Source organism: Anopheles bellator, chromosome X (genome assembly GCF_943735745.2).
Source record: "Anopheles bellator chromosome X, idAnoBellAS_SP24_06.2, whole genome shotgun sequence".
NCBI classification, from domain to species: Eukaryota; Metazoa; Arthropoda; class Insecta; order Diptera; family Culicidae; genus Anopheles; species Anopheles bellator.
This window is the reverse complement of record NC_071287.1, coordinates 9,546,690-9,564,529: the sequence shown is the minus strand read 5'-3', so window position 1 is coordinate 9,564,529 and position 17,840 is coordinate 9,546,690. Positions and strand designations below refer to the sequence as shown.

Here is a 17,840-nt window from a genome sequence, read left to right as displayed (position 1 = left end):
TCTATAGTAGTAGTCGTAGCAACAGCCCCCAGGGTGCAATGCTAATGTAATTACGGGCGTGTAAATTATGTATGCCCCGCACTGAACATCCACCGCGTTGCAATCCAGACGTCATCCGTTATGGTTATGGTCTCTTGTTACTCCGCCTGCGCCCCCTGGACCTGGACCTCACCTCTCAGAGCGCTGAGTAAGCGACCTGCGTCAATGCGGATTCCAGGCGCTCCAGAATCTCTCTCCGCCGGTCTCTCCAGAGGAAGTCCCAGCTAGGCCCAGCCCGTGGCCCAACAATTATGCTGTAAACCTCGGCGTTTTATCAGCGCCCACGCGATTCAATTAGCATTCCCCGGGTCCCGGGTGCGCGGTCCGCGATTGTCGCAGTTGAGCGTCGTCGTGCAGCGAGCATTATCGAGGGCGAGCGCGCGACGATATCTCACACCGGCCGCCAGGGGGGGGGGGGGGGCTATAAAGGCCCGGGGCGGCATGGAGAGGGAGACGCCCTCGCCGAGTAAGCCGCGAACGCGCACTCCAGTGTGTGGAGCACGTCCGCGCAGTTCCCACCACGTCCTCTCGCCAACAGCAGCAGCCAACACGTTCGACGACCTCGAGACGAATCCAGATGAAACCGACTCCCGGGCAGCCTCCGACGACGACGACGCCACAGGTCCAAAGGTAAGGCAAGCGAGCCATGTGCCGCCTACGTACGTGGGTGTGTCTAGGTGGGTGGGTGGCAGACTTATCGATGGCGTTGCGGGCAGCGCAATATGGCCGCCCCCGGGTGAGATCGGGGTTTGATCGATTAACACCTCGGTCGATCGTGTCTCGGGCATCTCGTCGCAGCACCTTGTTAACTGCCGGGAATTCAGTCAGCCTCAGTCAATCTCCGGAGCTCAAGTAGGAACTTTTCGGAGTCAGAGTCACCCTGCAGACCAAGTCCACAGACCGGTCTACAGACCGGTACAGAGTCACAAGACAGTTATCCCTTCACAGTGAATGGGGCGCGTTCCGGAGCTTCGGTGCGTGCGCCTCTGCGGCTCTGGCGCTGGCTTCTGGGAGCTCTTCTCATTATAATCAACCATATATTCCGCTTCTTCTCGGCCACCGCTCCTCGGGCAGGGTGTTTCCACCGGTCGACGAGGATCTCGAGGAGCCAGAGACAGAGACCCGCCCGGACGGGGGCGGGCCGGCGGGCCAGGGCTGCGACTCGGACGCCAGCCACGGCTCGGCCCGGCCCGGCAAGCGCTGGACGCCGGCCGACACGAGCCGCCGCGCGTCGACGGAGGCGAGTGGCGAGCCGCGCAGCCGGCGGCTGTCCAGCTTTGGGTTGCAGCGCCCGACCGTGCTGGAGTTCCTGCGCAAACACGGCAGCCGCCTCTCGCTTAACCGCCGCCTGTCGGAGGCGTTCTGGGGCGAAAGTGCCGCCCCGCCACCGTCCGCCGAGCTGCGGGTCCTGCTGCGAAACCGAGAGCTCTCCAGGTAAGGTCCCGGGTCCCCGGGACTCCCCCCACCCGGACTCCGCGACGGACTACCCAACCGGTTCCAACTGGATTCCAGGAACCACCTCGGGAAGGCGTTGTCGGCGCTCTACGCCAAGCTGCTGATCATCCTCGGCGTGACGCTCCCGGTGACGGAGCTGGTGTCGCGGCAGGCACCGGTCAACTTTCACCAGGGCTTCTACCTCTACCTGTACGGGGTCAGCATTGTGCTGTGTGCGCTGCACCACATCGCGCGCTTCCGGGCGACTCACCACCTGGGCAGCAGGCGTCAGTCACTGCTCGGTTCCGAGCTTCTGCTGCGTAAGTAACTGGCCAACAGTTCGAACTGCCCATTGACACTAGCTGACTTAGCAAACTTAGCAGCTCTGAGCACACGAGACAATCTCTGTTGCTTGCTGTAACGGTGTGTCGAGGAGAGTACATTCGTGCCAGATACATCAGGCTTGCAAGTCAGGGATCTACTGCGATCTGTCTGCGCTCCGCAGTCAGCCTAATCAGCAAAAGTTCGGACCCCGCGGAGAGCGCCGATCAACTTCAGCAGCAAAACTTTATAAGTTGGTCCTGAGCTTTGCTCGCTCTAGCAGCCACACAATCAAACAGACTGTGTGCCGGACTGTGTTAAATTACAGCGGCCGTTCAGAGCTGTCAATTGGTGTCAACGTAACGGCCTTTGGTTGGAAATCCTTGAGTTTGAGTATCGCTTTGCTTGCGGTCCCTCCCGTATTCTATTCTGGACATGAGAATTGGAGACAGAAAAATCGTTTACTAGAGTGGCAGTAAAAATTTAATAGCCCCACCGACCGACCGATTCACCATTTGCTGCAGGCGACGATTGCCTCGTATGGCAAAACAGGTGGAAGATGGCGGAGATTATCTTGACTCAGACATTAATCATATGGCCGAAATGAGGCTCGATTTCCATCGATTCGATTAGACAGGTAGGAAACCTAGGGTTCTAAACTGTCGTTCGCCTATCGCCCCATCCAGGAGGAACGGGTAAGAGACGCCCCTCGCAGCAGGCACCCCCGGCGGGCTCGCCGTCGGCCCACAGTGGCTCGTTCTACCTGCGGATCGGGGCGATCGCCTTCGGGTGCGGCAGTCTGGTGTACTCGGCGCTCGACTTTGGCCAGTACTTCGAGCTGAACCGTAAGTATCACATCACACCAGGATCAGGGTTTCATCGCGGTTTATGGCTACACTCTCCGGGTAGGGGATGCTCGGTGCCAGCATGACAGCGTCGTGATGGCCCTCGTCCCGGCCGGCCGGATGGTGCTGTGCGTGCTGCAGATGCAATTCATCATCGGCGCCGCCCGGGACGCGGGCCTCGAGCGGCACCCGAACGTGGCGCGCTTCGGCCTGATGCACCTGCTCGCCACCAACGTCTGCGAGTGGCTGTACGTGCTGGTCGAGGAGGCTAAGCACGAGATGGGGCAGCCAGCCGGCTCCACCCAGCACCCAGCGCGCCCGATCAACCAAACCGGTGAGTGTACGTGAGTGACCCGGCGAGTGATGTTCCCCTGTGACGATGATTCTCTCGCACAGACGAAGAGTACCAGCGCCAGCTGGCGGTGAGTGGCAACGGGACGCTGTCGGGTGGGTACGGGTCCTGTCGGCACTCCACCATCATGCGAACCGTCGTCCAGAACACGGCCCCCTTCCTGTTCCCCTGCACCATCGAGTACTCGCTCATCTGCGCGCTGACGCTGTTCGAGATCTGGCAGAGTCTGGGCCGGGCCCGGTCAGCCCCGGAGCGGGGCGTCACGGGGCGGCCCGCGAACCGCCTGTCGGTGGACTGCTCGCGGGCCCAGCGGGGCGTACTGGCGGGGGTCGTGACGCTCGTGCTCACGTTCATCGCCCTCATCATGTACTTCGTGCTGCGCCGGGAGCAGCACCCGGAGCTGCGCGAACTCGCCCTCCTCGAGGTCGTCCTGTACGAGGTCGCGCTGTACGCGGTGACGCTCGGGTGCGTCGCCCGGGCCATGGTGGCCATGCGCGACCTGAAGGTGGTCGGGTCCGGGCGGCACCGGCCGCTGCCGCTCGATTGCCTGCTGCTGCTCGTCACCCAGACCGGCATCTACGTGTACGGGATCTTCTCCATCATCGGCACCTGCCTGGTGGAGGGCCGGCGGCCCACCCACCACTGGGCGATCGTCTCGGAGGTGCTGGCCCTCGCCCAGACCTCCCTCCAGACGATGTTCGTCCTGAGCTCGTGGTGGCGCCGCTGCAAGGGCGCCCGCCAGAACCGGATCAAGCCGGGCCGCGAAACCGTCACGTTTCTGCTGGTCGCCAACCTGGCCGCCTGGCTGGTGAACTCGCTCGTCAAGAGCAACGCCAGCTTCCGGCCGCTGGTGATGCACTTCTACGGCGCCGGCGCCTGGGCCATCATCGCCCACGTCTCCATGCCGCTCGCCATCTTCTACCGCTTCCACTCGACCATCTGCCTGTTCGAGATCTGGAAAAACTCGTACAAGGCGCGCTACGCTGACTCCGCATCCGGAGCGACGCCGTGACGCTGTGACGCCGTGAACCACCAACGCCACCCCCCAATAAACCTAGATGGCTGCAATAAAAATACCTAGCTCCTTATCCTAGCTCAATTCCCCACCTCAGGCTGACGAGTGGCCAATTCTCGGTGCCCGGAAAGCTCGGAAAGAAATCACTGCCCAACAACCCAGCGTTCATCAATCACAACAAATCAAAGTCACCGAATATGTGGTCACCACTACCGGATGTACCGTTGGAGATTAGTCCGGCAAACAAATCAAAGTCATGCGGGCCTCTCCAGTACCTCCTCTGGTACCTGTGGCGGGGCCGTATTACGCATGGATTGCACCCACGATGAATTGAACTCCCGCAATAGCTCCCGCCCGAGAAGGTCCAGAGTTTGCCCAGGCTCCCCCAACTCCCGGGCAGCCTCGGGAATTCGCGGGCCATAAGAAGCTTAACCGGAGCCGTGCCAAAAAGGGGCACTAATCCACGCCATAATCGAGCAGTCATGGTATATGACCTTCGAGGTCCCGGCGCGCGTGCTAATCCCAATGTGCACTGATTAGAGCACCGCTAGGCTGTCGTTTGGCCCGATTGGCCCGATTTCAAGCGTCGAGTGGTTTATGGCCGATTCGACAGTTTAATGGCACGACGACGGGCACTTCGGCGGGCACTGCTTTGCGCGCTACAACTCATTAAAGTAAAGCCCCACTTCCCATACTAGGGGACCCCTTACAGATCCGCGTATCGCACCGTTTGGGCCGCCGTACTTGGGGTACTTGGACGAAATATCGGCGCCGACGATTGACGTACGGCGGTTTTGCGTCTCCGTCTCTGCTGCCGAGTTCGCTGGAATTCAGCCGACGTCCGAGACAGAACAGAACACAGTCACAGCTCGGAGTAATAGTAGTAGTAGTAGTAGCCATAAAGCCAGACTCCCACAAAACCAACAGAGTCCCAAAAAAAAACGGGTGTATCATGGCACACTCCCACCACATACCAAGGGGGCACTTGATTGATAGTGGATTATGGTTTTACAGCCTCAGCTCCCCAGGTCACGGCTTGATACGGGCCGTTGACAGCCGTCATGACAGCCGTCACGCCATTACGCACAGCTCTCGATTGCCCCCCGTTTAACGAGGGGCACACCGAGCTCCATTTTGGGTGGCTCGAACTCACTCACTCGCACTCTACACACTGGTCTGGCACACTGGTCGTGTGCGTTCCGTCTCCGACCTGCCGACCGAGACACAGTGGGTCCTTATGCTGCATAAGGGGGCCGGCAGTGACCGTGGAGTCCAAAGTCCTGACGAGGGGGTATGGTATGGCATTGGGTATGGACGAACGGCGACAACCTGTTTTTGGGGAGTACTTGAAGCCGAACCGGCTGATCGTTGGCTCTGCTGATAGGCACCTTACCGGCCGGAGCCTGTCTACCAGGCCGTTCAACAAGTTTTGTCGTTCACAACGTGTCGTCGATTCTTCTAAGGATCTTTCTCTCGATTATTGCAATTATTGTTATTAGCAATTATTGTATCTTCTTAAGACTGAGTCAGGACCCAGTTCTGCGATTCGATTCAGTGAAAAACCAATTTTATTTACCATCATCAGTACCACTTGTTCGGACACGGTTCCCATCTACGAATTTCATTAAGTTCAACAACCCATGTTTGAACTGGACGGACTGGACTGAAGACGAAGAGTCCTTACACACATTCGTTCATAATTTCGGTTTGCTTTGAAACCTAGCGAAATAAAAATTCGCACTGATTACTGCGCACGGTACGTGTTTTTGGCAATGTAAACAAACACTCCTGACACGTCGATACTAAGTGGCTTGTAAACAGAGCAAACGATTTGACAGATTGAACCGAAGGCTACTCTGCCTCTGTTATTGGACCGCACAACTCATTAAACCTCCTAGTGCTTCATTGAGCCCAGCGCCCCAGGACTGTCCATAGCCCTCCCCTCTTTCTCGCTGTTTCGGGGTTTGGAGACCAGATGCACTTGACCCTTAGACAGGGCGAGGTGCGCGCGCGCGCCCCTTTCGGATACGCGGTAGCAAACAAATACACAGACACAGGATGATGACGGCGACGATACGTCACCCGGCTCCGCAAGCACCGCGTGTTTATCGTGTCCATTCGCACCTCTCTCTAGCCGTGCTCTGCTCGATCTTGTCCATCATCTCGCCATCTCCGGGCCCTGGGAGGGGACCCCGCCGGGACTGGGTGGGGGACTGTCTGGTGTGGGTCTGGGTCCCAGACCCATGGGGTAATAATTATGGCGAATGCTCTACGCTCGCCGGAGCCCTTCGTGCCGAAGCCGAAGACAGTGGATCGCGTCTCTTGTGGTGCACCACCGCCGACGTTGGCTTTGCGATGCGTACGTCGACGTCGCCTATATTTTTTATCTCTGTCTCCGCCTCAACAACCGAACCGCGAACGATGTCAACCCCCCATTCCAGTTGTGGCCTGCCAGAAACTACACACAGCCAGCCACCCAGGTGATAGTCATTCAGTCGTCGGTCGTCCGTACGTCGGGCAATCGCGGTGTTTCAGTGAGCGCGCGCGCACCCATCTGACACGCAGAGCAGAGATTGGAAGCTACGAAGAAGAACACGCCCCGACTCCACCACACTCAGCTGACGTATCGTCGTCGCCACCTCCGCCGCCCACAGGTGAACATGCCCAGGTGGATCCGGGAAGGCCACATCAATCAACTGCGCCCCCAACTTGTTGATTAAAGTTCACGCTCGCTTATTGAATCTCTTCTGCGCGGCGCATCCGACAGCGCAGATAACCGCGGCCCGGCGCCCGAAGGAGTGTTGTGGTAGGCCCCCGGGCCCCCACCCACCCTGGTGTGAGGCGGCGAAACGCGACCCCAGGACGCTCGCTTGAAGGTGAGGTCGACCTGGGAACCCCTTCTACGACGGACGACGCGACGCCGCGTCTTCAGTGCGACTCTGCAACTGTGCCGTGTCTGGTGGTACTCCAGCCCAAGGTCTGCCAAGGTTCGGTGTGTTGTTCCAGCTATGTCCTTTACCGGCACACTCCCGGGAGCCACGGGCAAGCTCAGCAAGAAAAACTCCGTCTCCTTCAGGTACGCAGCCACAGGCCCATCGGCGTAAGACTCGGCGTCTGCCCTCGATCCTCGTGATCCTGGACGCGGAAAGCGTGAAAGTCGACGCAAGAATCGCGCCGCTGATCCTCGCTCGTGGAGGAAGAATGTAGGGCTACACCCCGGGGGGCCAAACGATTTGCGCTCCGGAGAGGGCTAGGGCTGTTTGTGACGCCATCGGGCGGCCGGGTGATAATGCACCCACATCAAGGTTATCGACACCCGGGGATCTATCTGCTGCCCTAGCGCCCAGATAGCTCACCTATCACCGAGGCACGTTGATAGAACCCCGCGACTGAAGCGTAAACCCCTGAGCGCTGTGTAGAGCTTTTGTACGGGTCCTTCGGAAACTGAAACTGATGCCGCCGGAGAGTCTGGGGAGTTGCGAGGCCGCGTTCTCGAAGATCTCCTCTCTCTCTGCAGTAACAGTCGAGTAGCCTTCTGCGCCATTTTTTTTTCCCCCCGCTGGTGGCGGTCGCTTCTCTCGACGTGTTAGGGTTGCTAATTTTCTAACCTCACTCGCGCAGCGCATCGGACCCCTGCGCTTCCAGGGCAGGGGGGGTGCTTCCTCCTCAGGTGCAAGCCCCGGGGCGGGAGGGTAATATAAAAGCTCCTGCGAGGGCGCACCGCGCACTTAGTTGCGCAACGGAAGGCGCATTCAGCACATCACTCACAATCTCTCTCTCTCTCTCGCTCTGATTCTATTTGCGGATTAAATCGGCGATCGGCGATCACACCCAATATTGCCCCCCCGCGCCTCACCCCCCGTGCACAGTAAACAGTAGAGCACACACACAGGGTGTAGAGGGGATGAGTGTGATTCGCGCGTAAAAGCTTGGCCGTTGATCAGAATGCTGCTCTAGAGAGCCTCGCCCCGCAGGGCTCGAGTCCTTCGCGAGTGTGGAGTGTGTGTGTTCGTTTTCCAGTTCCCCCGCTCCTCCCCGCCCCGCTCTTGATCGATCTCTCACTCACCGTCCGCAGTGTGAGCCTCTTACTCTCTCTCTCTCGCTCGCTGTCCGGAGACCTGTCCTGTCCCACCATGGCGGCTCCGGCCGTTGGTGGTGGGGTGCCACCCGAGGTGACCCAACCCCATCCGGCAGCACCGCACCATCACCATCTCGACGACGGCTGGCAGCTTGTGCCGGAAAGGCAGCATTCCAGCCGGAGGTACGTAGCCGCCGTAGCAGGCGAGTCTCTCGCGAGCAGGCGCAGGCCACCCTGTGACCTTTCCTTGCCCCGGCCCCGGGTCGGGTTGGGGTCGTGTGTCACCGAGCGCACGGTGGTGGTGTGCCTGTGCGACTGGCCTGAGGGCTATTGGAAAGGGGGCGGCCAACAACAGAGACGACGGTCACGAGACCGACGCTCGTGTGGCGACCTGAGCGCCGCGGACAGGTGTCGCCTGCCGTCTGAAACGGGACGGGACGGGACGATCCCCACGAGCGGAGCGTGACGCGTGACTCGCAGCAATCGCGGGACCAATTTGTCCGCCGAAGCCCTAATTACCGCTACCGCCACGGCACACGGTGGCACTTAAAAGGTGATAAACGCTCCGCCCGCCGTGTATCGATCCGTTCTGCACTCCGTCCTACTGCTGCGAGGGGGGCAGGGCGGGGTGATAAGGTTATGTAGCTGCTGCTGTGCCACCGGGTGCAGTTGGCCGGGGCGCGCCGATAGTATTGTTTTCGGGGGACCGGACCGGTCCGGACCGGAGTGGGCCTCCGTCACTCAGTCAGTCGTCAGTCGGTTGACACACTAGCGAGCTGCAGGCTGCACTTGCCCCGCGCTCTCTGCGGTGACCTGCCAATGGTGCTAAATAGGTGCGCGAGGCGAACCCTCCGTCCAGCGGTGCCGCCGCCAGCGTCCAGCGTTCACCAGCAGCAACAACGGTGGGTACGAACCGCTGCGTCCGCTGACCGTTGAGGCGTTGCTGTTATCGGAACCGTGGCCGATCACGTTCCCGTCGCGAAAGCCGCACACGTTTGGGAGCGCGCGGCGATAGCCCAATACCCGGTGCTATCGAGGCGCGAGGGCCGCCCGCACACGATAACGAGGGCGCCACCGTACAAGTCAATCGATGGCATCGTCCGACCTGCCCCGATAAGCCGCACACGCACACCGAGGCGGCGACAACACACTCAACTACTTGCCTCTATCCGCCATTGCTTTGCTGCCGATGACAGCAGACACAGTGTGCCGCTGCATGTACACACGCCACTGTTTTGGCGCCAAAATCAGCGCGTCCGGCAGTGGTTCTAGTCCTAACGTCCCCCATCTCTCTGTCTCTCTCTCTCTCTGTGTAGTGAAAAGTACGGCTGCGAGCTAGCGTCGCTGGCAGTACCGTCGGGTGACGACTTCAGTGAAGGCGATGAGGATGAGGACGATAGCGAGCAGCAGAACGGTCGGCACTCACCGTCGGTAATGAGGTCCACCGGCACCCAGCCGCAGCAGCAGCAGCAGCAGCAGTACCTATCGGTGCCGGGGAAGGGCGAAACGCCGGATGAGGCGATGGTACTGCTGTCGTCGAAAGGTAAGGCGAAGCACAATCACCAACACCACCACCACCACCACCATCACGGTGGGTCCAGCACGGTCCTCGATCTGATTCCCGAGGATGCGCCGGAAGCGAAACGAACCGGTGGTGACCAGCGGCGCGTCTCAGGCGATGGGCCGGCAGCCGGCACGGGTAACGGTGTGGCACCGGTCCCGGTCAAACCGTCCGCCCTAATGGCCGCCATTCGGCGTGGCTCGCTCGCCTGGCTTCCGGGCCGCCGTGCACATGGCGGCGGGGGGCAAGGGCCAGCGCAGAACGATCCGGAATCGAACCTGGGCAGCAAGGCGTCGCTGAGCCAGCTCCCGGTGCCAGCTGCGACCGGGCCCCACAGCGAACAGGCGCTGGAGTCGCGCCGTAAGAACCGACGGTTTGGCGAGTAAGTACTGCCTCAGGCCCCCCGTTGGTCCGGCTCGAGATGATCTGATGATCCCCCCCGTTTCTCTCTCTCTGTTGCAGTGACGCACTGAGCACCGCACTGTCGGCACTGTACGCCAAGATCATCGTCATTCTCGGCATCGCACTCCCGGTGACGGAGATACTGTCGTCCCAGATACCGGCCAACGTGTACCAAGGGTTCTACCTGTTTCTCTACACCGTCAGCATCGCGTTCGTCATCTTCGTGTACGGGTCCACCATGCGGCAGCGTGCCGTGATGACCCGCATCCAGAGCTACCGTAAGTCCTGTGTTCCTGTGTACCGATGTTGGGTGCTGGCGTTCCTCTAGCATCAGTTCTCGATCGCGATCGCGGGTGGCGAACTTTGGGCTTTCTGACTGACATCCTTGTTTCCCCCCCACCACCCCAACACAGACGCGCGGACCAGCAGCGCCGGCGTGGGGGCGAAGAAACGCGTGCCGCACTTCGGGAGCTTCTATCTGCGGGTCGGGGCGATCGCGTTCGGCATCGGCACGATGGTGTACTCGGGGCTCGAGTTCGGGCAGTACTTCGAGCTGAACGCATCGCCCGGCTGCTCGAGCATCTTCATCGCGCTGACGCCGGCCGCCCGGATGCTGCTGTCGCTGGTGCAGATGCAGTTCATCTTTCTGAACGCGTCCGAGCTGGACATGGCCCGCCACAAGGTGTTCGCCCGGTTCGGCCTGATGCACATGGTGGCGACGAACCTGTGCGAGTGGCTGTACGTGCTGGTGGAGGAAACGAAGCACGAGATCCACCACCTGGCGCACTCGGCGCACCACACCCGGCCGTCCCCGGGCGCGCCATCCAACACGGGCCTGAAACCGCCGCCGCCGCCGCCACCGCTGCCGGCGGCGCCCTCGCCGTACCCGGAGTCCTTCGGCGGGAACGAGACCGAGATGGCGGCCCTGCAGTCGGTGATGCCGGGCGGGGTCGACAGCGAGACCGAGTACCACGAGTGCCAGCGCACCAACATCATGGGCTCGCTGGTGCAGAACGTGTCGCCGTTCCTGTTCCCGTGCACGATCGAGTACTCGCTCATCTGCGCCGTCATCCTGTACGAGATGTGGAAGAAGGTGAAGACGATCGCCGAGATCGACCGGACGCGCCGCAGCTCGATCAAGGTGCAGACGAGCGCGACGAAGAGCGCCCACCACTTCTCGGTCGACTGCTCGCGCGCCCACCGCGGCATGTTCGGCGGCATCCTGCTCACGGTGCTGACCATCATCTGCCTAATCATGTACTTCGTGCTGTACGACGAGCCCGGCTACGAGTACTTCGCGATCCAGGAGGTGACGATCGCGGAAACGCTGATGTACACGGTGACGGCGGTCGCCGTGCTGGTGGCGATGCTGCGCATGCGCGACCTCAAGTACCAGCGGAAAAAGAACGACCTGCACAGCGGCTCGGTCAGCCTCGACTGTACGCTCCTGGTGCTCGCCCAGACCGGCGTCTACGTGTACGGGATGTTCAGCATCGTCGGCAGCTACTTCTCGATGAAACAGGACGTGCCCGGGTCGCGGGAGGGCCTCATCGCCGAACTGTTCAGCCTCGTGCAGACCTCCATCCAGACGCTGTTCATCCTGAACGCGGTGTGGCGCAAGTGCCGCGGTGCCCAGCAGCACCGGACCAAGCCGGGCCGCCAGATCGTGACGTTCCTGCTCGTGGCCAACATGGCGATGTGGTTCATCAACACACTGATCAAGGGTCGCGCCAGTTTCCGGCCGTCCCACCTCGACTTCTTCGGCACCTGGGCGTGGACGGTCATCACGCACGTCTCGATGCCGCTCGCCATCTTCTACCGCTTCCACTCGACCATCTGCCTGTTCGAGATCTGGAAGTCCACGTACAAGGTGAAGGTGACCGACTACCACTAACCGCCGACCGTCGCCGACGCCTGCTTGCAGTCGGGCGTGTTACACCAGCAGTATTACGCGAAACCGTTCCCGAACTCCGTTCCGGACGGGGTTGTTGCTTGTTAGTGCGCACCGGCAGAACCGGCGCTGCAATAAAATCCGTTTGTTCCAAACTATATACGGCGGCCACGGCCACGACGGTTAGTAATCAGTTTTGAGATAGAGAAAGAGATAAAGTGCGAAGGTGAAAGAAAAACAGCACACCCGAAAGACCGGAAACACCTTACGGTGGAGGGTGAAGAACGGAAACCAAGGCGAAGGACCGAGGCGAGGAATAGGAGGTGGCGAAAGGAGCGACTTGTACCGAGCGCACGTGTGCGTGTGTTTGGTAGTTTCTTGCCCCGTGCCCCTTTCCGTTCGCTTCCGTTTGGAACGCGGTGCCGCTGTGCCGAGCCGAGCGGTGCCGGAAGCTGCACAGACCGCAGAGGGCGCAGGTTCATCTTTCACTTGCGCGCATCTGCGCTATCGCTCACCAGAAATCTCAGCGATTTGTGTTCTGCGACTGTGCTGCTGTGTGCGGTTGTTGTTATTTTTGTTTTTGTTGTTTTTGTTGGAATAATAAAGACTGTGTTCTGCGCGATCAACTGCTGCGATCGCGTCATTAACCCATAAATACTGTAACTTCTCGAATTACCCCCCCCCCCGCTCTCTCTCTCTCTCTCTCTCTCTCTCTCTCTCTCTCTCTCTCTCTCTCTCTCTCTCTTTCTTTCTCACTTTGGGCTCTTGCCGGTTGTTTTGATGGGGTTGTTTGTGTGTTTTGCTTCTGTTTTCTCTCCCTTTTTCCGTTTCAATTTATTTTGCACTAGTGTACCCGAAACTCGGAACGGAACGAAACGCGCACGTGCATATGCTCACATATGTCGCCTATAACGTGCCCTAGGCTCGTTGCGCCCCTTAACGACTTAATTAGTTTTCCAACTGGTGTTCAATTACCCGCCGGTGTCGGTCTCACGTCAGGGTCCGGTGCTCCAGGGTTAAGACGTCCGCGGTTTTTTTCGCTCCTTTTCTTTTTCACTCGGATTGCCCGACTCCGCAGGCCAGACAGTGTCGCAATGCGACAGTGAGTGTCGAGCCGCACATGAGCACGGATTACTTTCTCCGCTCAGCCGCCATCCAAATGAGCAATGAGCCGGAACAACAGCAGACGCATCAGTACGACGGCGGTGATGACGGTGGATTACGCCGGTAGCGACGGGAGCGTCGGGCCCGGGGGCGTCGACCAACGGCTGCAGGCCAACGCTCGCGAACGCTACCGAACGCATAGGTAAGTCGCGGGATTCTGTGACCGGTGGCCGGTGTCGGATCGATTCTCTCCGACCTACAACGAAAGTGTCGACAAATCTTTAGTCGCCAAATCTCTTCCATTATCTCTCGTTCTCTCATTTCTTTCATCTCCTTCTCCTCTTTCTTTCTCTTTCTCTCTTTTTCTCTCTGGCACACAGCGTCAACTCAGCCTTCAATACGCTTCGCCAGCTGATACCGACCGAACCGATCAATCGGAAGCTGTCCAAGATCGAAACGCTGCGCCTGGCCAAGAGCTACATCTCGCACCTGCTGGCGGTACTAGTTACCGGCAGCAACCATCGACCGTGCGTCGAGGTAGTCAACCATCGGAAGCAGCCGGAAGCTGCCGGTTCGCCTGACGGGGATGACGATTGCCACTGGGCGACGGCAGGCGAAAATCATCGGTACCAACGGACACCGATTTGCACGTTCTGCGTGACCTTCGACAAGTGCTAGTGAGCCCAGTGACTCCCAGAGAGCCGAACTTCGGTGACACGTTTAGGTGAAATAGCCAACCATTTATTTCTCTGCTCGCAAAGCAGCAAAAACATCCGCAAGTGATGCAAATACGTAACTAAACTAATTAAACGAATACAGCTAAAGAAACTACAATCAACACGAAATCGGATCAACACTAATGCTAGTTATCAAGCGATACACCTTCTACACTAATTATTTCGTTCAGTTCCCTTCCGAATTTGATTCACTGCACTGAAGTATTCCAAAGCGTTGTTGGCCTGTGTTCAGCGTAATAATTACATTTTTATCCAAAAAGAATGGTACTACTGGGGCCAAAAAAGTACCGGGAAAAACATAACTCAGAAAATCTTTATTGTTCTAAACTTAACATCACCTTTAAAGCAATCCCTACTCTACACAATACACCTCTGTCAACGTTTGCTCCGATTTTTGAACCGGTTCGAAGAGTTCTTTTTTGGAAAAGCCTTCAACAAACTGTTCGTTTCGGCTCTTTTCCCCAGTATCGACTTCTAGTGGAGTTTAGCGGACAGCCAGAAGTCAGAAGATTCCAGTACCAGGGCAATACGGTAGTTACGGAACGGTATACTAGGCTATTCAATAAGTTGGACTCCTAGCAGCGCCCTTTGTTATCGAGGCTACAAACTTATTGAACACCCCAGTACGTCGAGTTCGTGGCGAAATGGTCACAATACCTGAACTGTTTCCGGATTGTGGAAGAAAACGGAAGAAAACTGTTTCCGGATTGTGTTTGCCCACAGCGTATCCTGTCTAAGGGTACGAGAACCAAGCCAGCCAAAGTACTCCCATTATCGTGAAAAGCCAAATCCGATATGACGATATGTTGAAAAGCTCCTTTTAATGTGCTGAAGAATCATGTGTGTGTTTGTGGAAACCATAAACGATCGACCAGTGTGGCTGTATTGAACAGTGGTGAAGCAATCGATGAAGCGGAATTCGTTAATTTGGTACGGATCCGCTGCCGAGGGACTTCATTAGCTGATAGCACTGCTGGAGACGCTTCTTGTCGCCGATCTTTTCCAGCGTTTTCGCTGCTTCCTCCAGCATGCCGGCCCGCTCACCGGGCGACGACAAGCAGGGCGACGGTAGGTGCTTACAGGCCACGTACAGTGCGGCCGCCCTTTCGCGGCCCCCTTCCATGTGGGCTGGGCGGTCCTTACCGCATATCATCGACGAGCGACAGTTGCGTTGACGAAGGCTGCGATCAAGCAGCTGCTGTGTTGGTCCTGGAGCCGCCCCGGCCATTAGCCGGCAGATGGCCTCGTAAAGGAATACGCGCGATTGAGCGTTCTTGCGCATCGGCACAAAATGAAACGGACGGGATGAAAATAAATGGGTAAATTCCAACGATTAGCGAACGCATGCTTTTGTTGTGTGCGAGCGATTTGATTCCACGCCAGAGGATTGCTTACCGGGAATTTGCTCATTACCAGCCGCAACAGATTGAGATCCATTTGGAACGCGGACAGCACCGCACCAGAAACAGCCTGGTAATCCTGATTGTAGCGCGTGTCTGTCTCGATTTCCCATAGAGTTGTCCGACACTCGAGTAGCCAATCGCAGACGAGCAACTGCGCTAACTGCAAAGAGATAGGAGGCGACAAATGCGGAGCACATTGGAATCGCGTAAAGGTTCAATAGCCGCACGCACTATTAACGAGTGCACCGAGATTAACGTGAGTAAGAGTAAACCCAACAAAAATTACGGACGTCGTGCTCATTATCGCTCTGTGCGGGCACTTTCAAACTACTGGAATACTACACCAGTTGTTAATACGGAGCGTGCAATGCAACTGCAATGCACCCGTAGGAGAGGGACAGAAAGACAGGAGGCCTTTGGAAAGGGCAAATCTGTCTGCGCACACCTAACTTCTACTTACCAGTTTCAAACGGCTAGGCGTCTTACACAAGTTACCAGTCAAGCTGTCCTCCAGGTAGCGGCTGCTTTCGTTGCAATCGAGAAAAATTGCCGACAAGTCGTCAGCTTTGGTGCTGCAAAAATGAAAACGAGTGACGCCGATTAGGTAAATTTAGTGAAAAGTATTGGCATCATACGCGGTCAACGCTCTGTAACTCGGTTTGAAGCCACTTACATCAAATTGCGCTTGGTGTGGAATGCAATCAACAAGGCATGCGCTAGCGGGTCCTCGCAATGCTGCAGTTCCGCGGGAAAACTTTCAACCTGAACGTACAGCGGCTCGGCCAGTTCGTCCTCACCGAGCAACCAGTAGGCGGCGATGCTAAGCATGTTCGACCACCAGAGCACAACCTGATCGTGGCACTCGTTGCCGTGGACGAGGCAAGCCGTGAAGGCGACGGGCTTCTCAAGCCGCAGCGTGTCCTTGAGCAGCTGTGTCAAGTGCAGAATCTCGCTGTTGTGGTTGCCGTTCAAGGAGGAAGGAGATACACTGTCGGCGGGGCTCACGAGATCGCCGCCGAGGCCGCCCTGTTTCAGCATGAGCTCCTTCTCCTTACCATAAGAGCCGTCCTTCATCTCGGAACCACCGTGTGGTGCGAGTCGCGCGGGTTGACACGATGTACCAGTTGGATCGGATCCTACGAGCCCCTGCAGTGCCTTTTGCAGTAGGTGCAAACGATATTCACGCATCACGTACTCTAGTGGATCGGCTTTGTTGCATAAGCGAGTGAACAGTGCGCTTGACTCGTCCGGTCGGTCCTCGTAGCGAAACTGCTGGCCTGTGAGAAACTGAAAGCCGTACGCAGTGAACAGCCACCGGAACTTGGCGCTTCCCCGGTCACCGGCGAGACGCTGTGCTTTCGACAAATAATAGCGGCAGAAGTACTGCATCAGACCCGGATAGCTACGCTTCACGCGCAGCGCCGCCAGCAGATAGATTTCGATAGTGTCATCCGGTGGCAAAACCGAGGCAGCCGCTTCCGCCATATTCACCGCGCACAGGCTCATCATGAGTCCGTTCGCGTCCGGTTGGTCGGTGACGAGGTGCAGCTGGTTCAGGCGGTGATACAGCAAGGCAAGTTCCCGGACCGAGTGAAGTGCGTGCAGTCGCTGCCCCTCCGGCTTGAAAAGTCCACCGGTGCGGCGCGAAAGCCAGCGCCCCACGTACAGCCGATGGAAGAACATACGCACAAATTGCCAGCCTGTCATTGAAAGACATTCTAGTCGGGTGGTGGGCAGCGACAATCCGAATGCGTGGAGGCATCGTTTCGCTTCTATGTACGCGCCGTGTGAGTTGCCTCGCTTAAATTCCAAGTCCGATTGGCGCTTGTGCTTCCAGTACTCGCTGGAGGCGCTCGACCGCGGCAGTAGTACCGGATCGCCATAGACGAGCATGCGCACCAGGCAGCCACCGAGCAGAAGACAATTGACCAACAGCACTAGTAGCGAGGAGGAGAGTCGAGACCACGAGAACGACTCCTCGAACGCCAGTATGCGACGCGTTGTGCCAATCTCCTCGAGCGGCTCATTCATGTCGGCCGGCGCCAGTAGACTAGCGAACGGGTTGACGATGCACACCGCCAGCATGAACATGCAAAGCGTGAGGCGCGAGTTGGACGACATTCCACTGATGCTGGACACCATCTCGTCATCCATTAGCTCGTACGGCGATGGAGGCATGGAAGTTACGGAATGAGCCGGTGACGACGAAGGGTCGGACGACTCGTCACTGACCGGGGGCGTGATCGGGCCAGTCATCATTTCGTCAACCGCACTGCTGCTTCTTGGGCTTACCAGCAGATCCTTCAGCGACTGCTTCGGATCCGTAAGCTTCATCTTGTACGTCATGTTTTCCTGCTTCAGTGCATGGTTCTGTTTTGTCAGATAGCGGATGTGATCGATTGCCTTGCGCAAAATAGCCGACTTGTTCAGCTTTGCGTCTACCCCGACAACCATGTCCTTCAGCTCCACAATGCAGCTGTTGATCGAGGTACGGTAACGTCGTTCAATCGCATTGTGCGCCGACCGTTTCACCTCCTTAACCTTCGGCACCGCCGGCTGCAGTCGACTCAGCTGCACCTTCCCGTTGTCGGAGGCAGGTGCGTCGAGCACGACCGGAATTCCCGCCGCTAGAATCGGACCGCCCAGTGTGTTCACGAG

At 58.1% G+C, this 17,840-nt stretch overlaps 4 protein-coding genes across 4 annotated transcripts; 3 read left to right on the top strand and 1 right to left on the bottom strand.

Annotated features, from left to right (window-relative positions):
* The first annotated feature begins 616 nt into the window (after window positions 1-616).
* Window positions 617-4,003, top strand: LOC131213505 (proton channel OtopLc-like). Its single transcript, XM_058207557.1, has 6 exons — window positions 617-669; window positions 1,114-1,473; window positions 1,552-1,764; window positions 2,497-2,643; window positions 2,729-2,973; window positions 3,036-4,003. The coding sequence occupies exons 1-6, from the start codon at window positions 617-619 to the stop codon at window positions 4,001-4,003; spliced, it is 1,986 nt and encodes a 661-aa protein (XP_058063540.1).
* A 4,136-nt stretch (window positions 4,004-8,139) lies between these two features.
* Window positions 8,140-11,941, top strand: LOC131213503 (proton channel OtopLc). Its single transcript, XM_058207555.1, has 4 exons — window positions 8,140-8,267; window positions 9,401-10,027; window positions 10,108-10,325; window positions 10,461-11,941. The coding sequence occupies exons 1-4, from the start codon at window positions 8,140-8,142 to the stop codon at window positions 11,939-11,941; spliced, it is 2,454 nt and encodes an 817-aa protein (XP_058063538.1).
* Window positions 11,942-12,056: 115 nt separating this feature from the next.
* LOC131213998 (transcription factor 15-like) lies at window positions 12,057-14,065 on the top strand. Its single transcript, XM_058208287.1, has 3 exons — window positions 12,057-12,120; window positions 13,017-13,244; window positions 13,423-14,065. Exons 2-3 carry the CDS (start codon window positions 13,105-13,107, stop codon window positions 13,718-13,720), a joined length of 438 nt encoding a protein of 145 aa, XP_058064270.1. The 5' UTR covers window positions 12,057-12,120; window positions 13,017-13,104; the 3' UTR covers window positions 13,721-14,065.
* Window positions 13,768-17,840, bottom strand: LOC131213501 (sterol regulatory element-binding protein 1; the record flags this gene model as incomplete). The annotated part of the gene is made up of 4 exons (XM_058207553.1): window positions 13,768-15,052; window positions 15,175-15,342; window positions 15,643-15,754; window positions 15,856-17,840. Coding segments are annotated over 4 exons (2,616 nt in total), but the record flags the coding sequence as incomplete, so codon positions are not given.

Coding starts and splice junctions, on each gene's coding strand:
- LOC131213505 (XM_058207557.1), top strand. CDS start 617: ATGAAACCGACTCCCGGGCAGCCTCCGACGACGACGACGCCACAGGTC. Junction 670..1,113: donor ACGACGCCACAGGTCCAAAG/GTAAGGCAAGCG, acceptor CTCCTCGGGCAG/GGTGTTTCCACCGGTCGACG. Junction 2,644..2,728: donor TACTTCGAGCTGAACCGTAA/GTATCACATCAC, acceptor CCAGCATGACAG/CGTCGTGATGGCCCTCGTCC.
- LOC131213503 (XM_058207555.1), top strand. CDS start 8,140: ATGGCGGCTCCGGCCGTTGGTGGTGGGGTGCCACCCGAGGTGACCCAA. Junction 10,028..10,107: donor AAGAACCGACGGTTTGGCGA/GTAAGTACTGCC, acceptor TCTCTGTTGCAG/TGACGCACTGAGCACCGCAC. Junction 10,326..10,460: donor GACCCGCATCCAGAGCTACC/GTAAGTCCTGTG, acceptor ACCCCAACACAG/ACGCGCGGACCAGCAGCGCC.
- LOC131213998 (XM_058208287.1), top strand. CDS start 13,105: ATGAGCCGGAACAACAGCAGACGCATCAGTACGACGGCGGTGATGACG. Junction 13,245..13,422: donor GAACGCTACCGAACGCATAG/GTAAGTCGCGGG, acceptor TCTGGCACACAG/CGTCAACTCAGCCTTCAATA.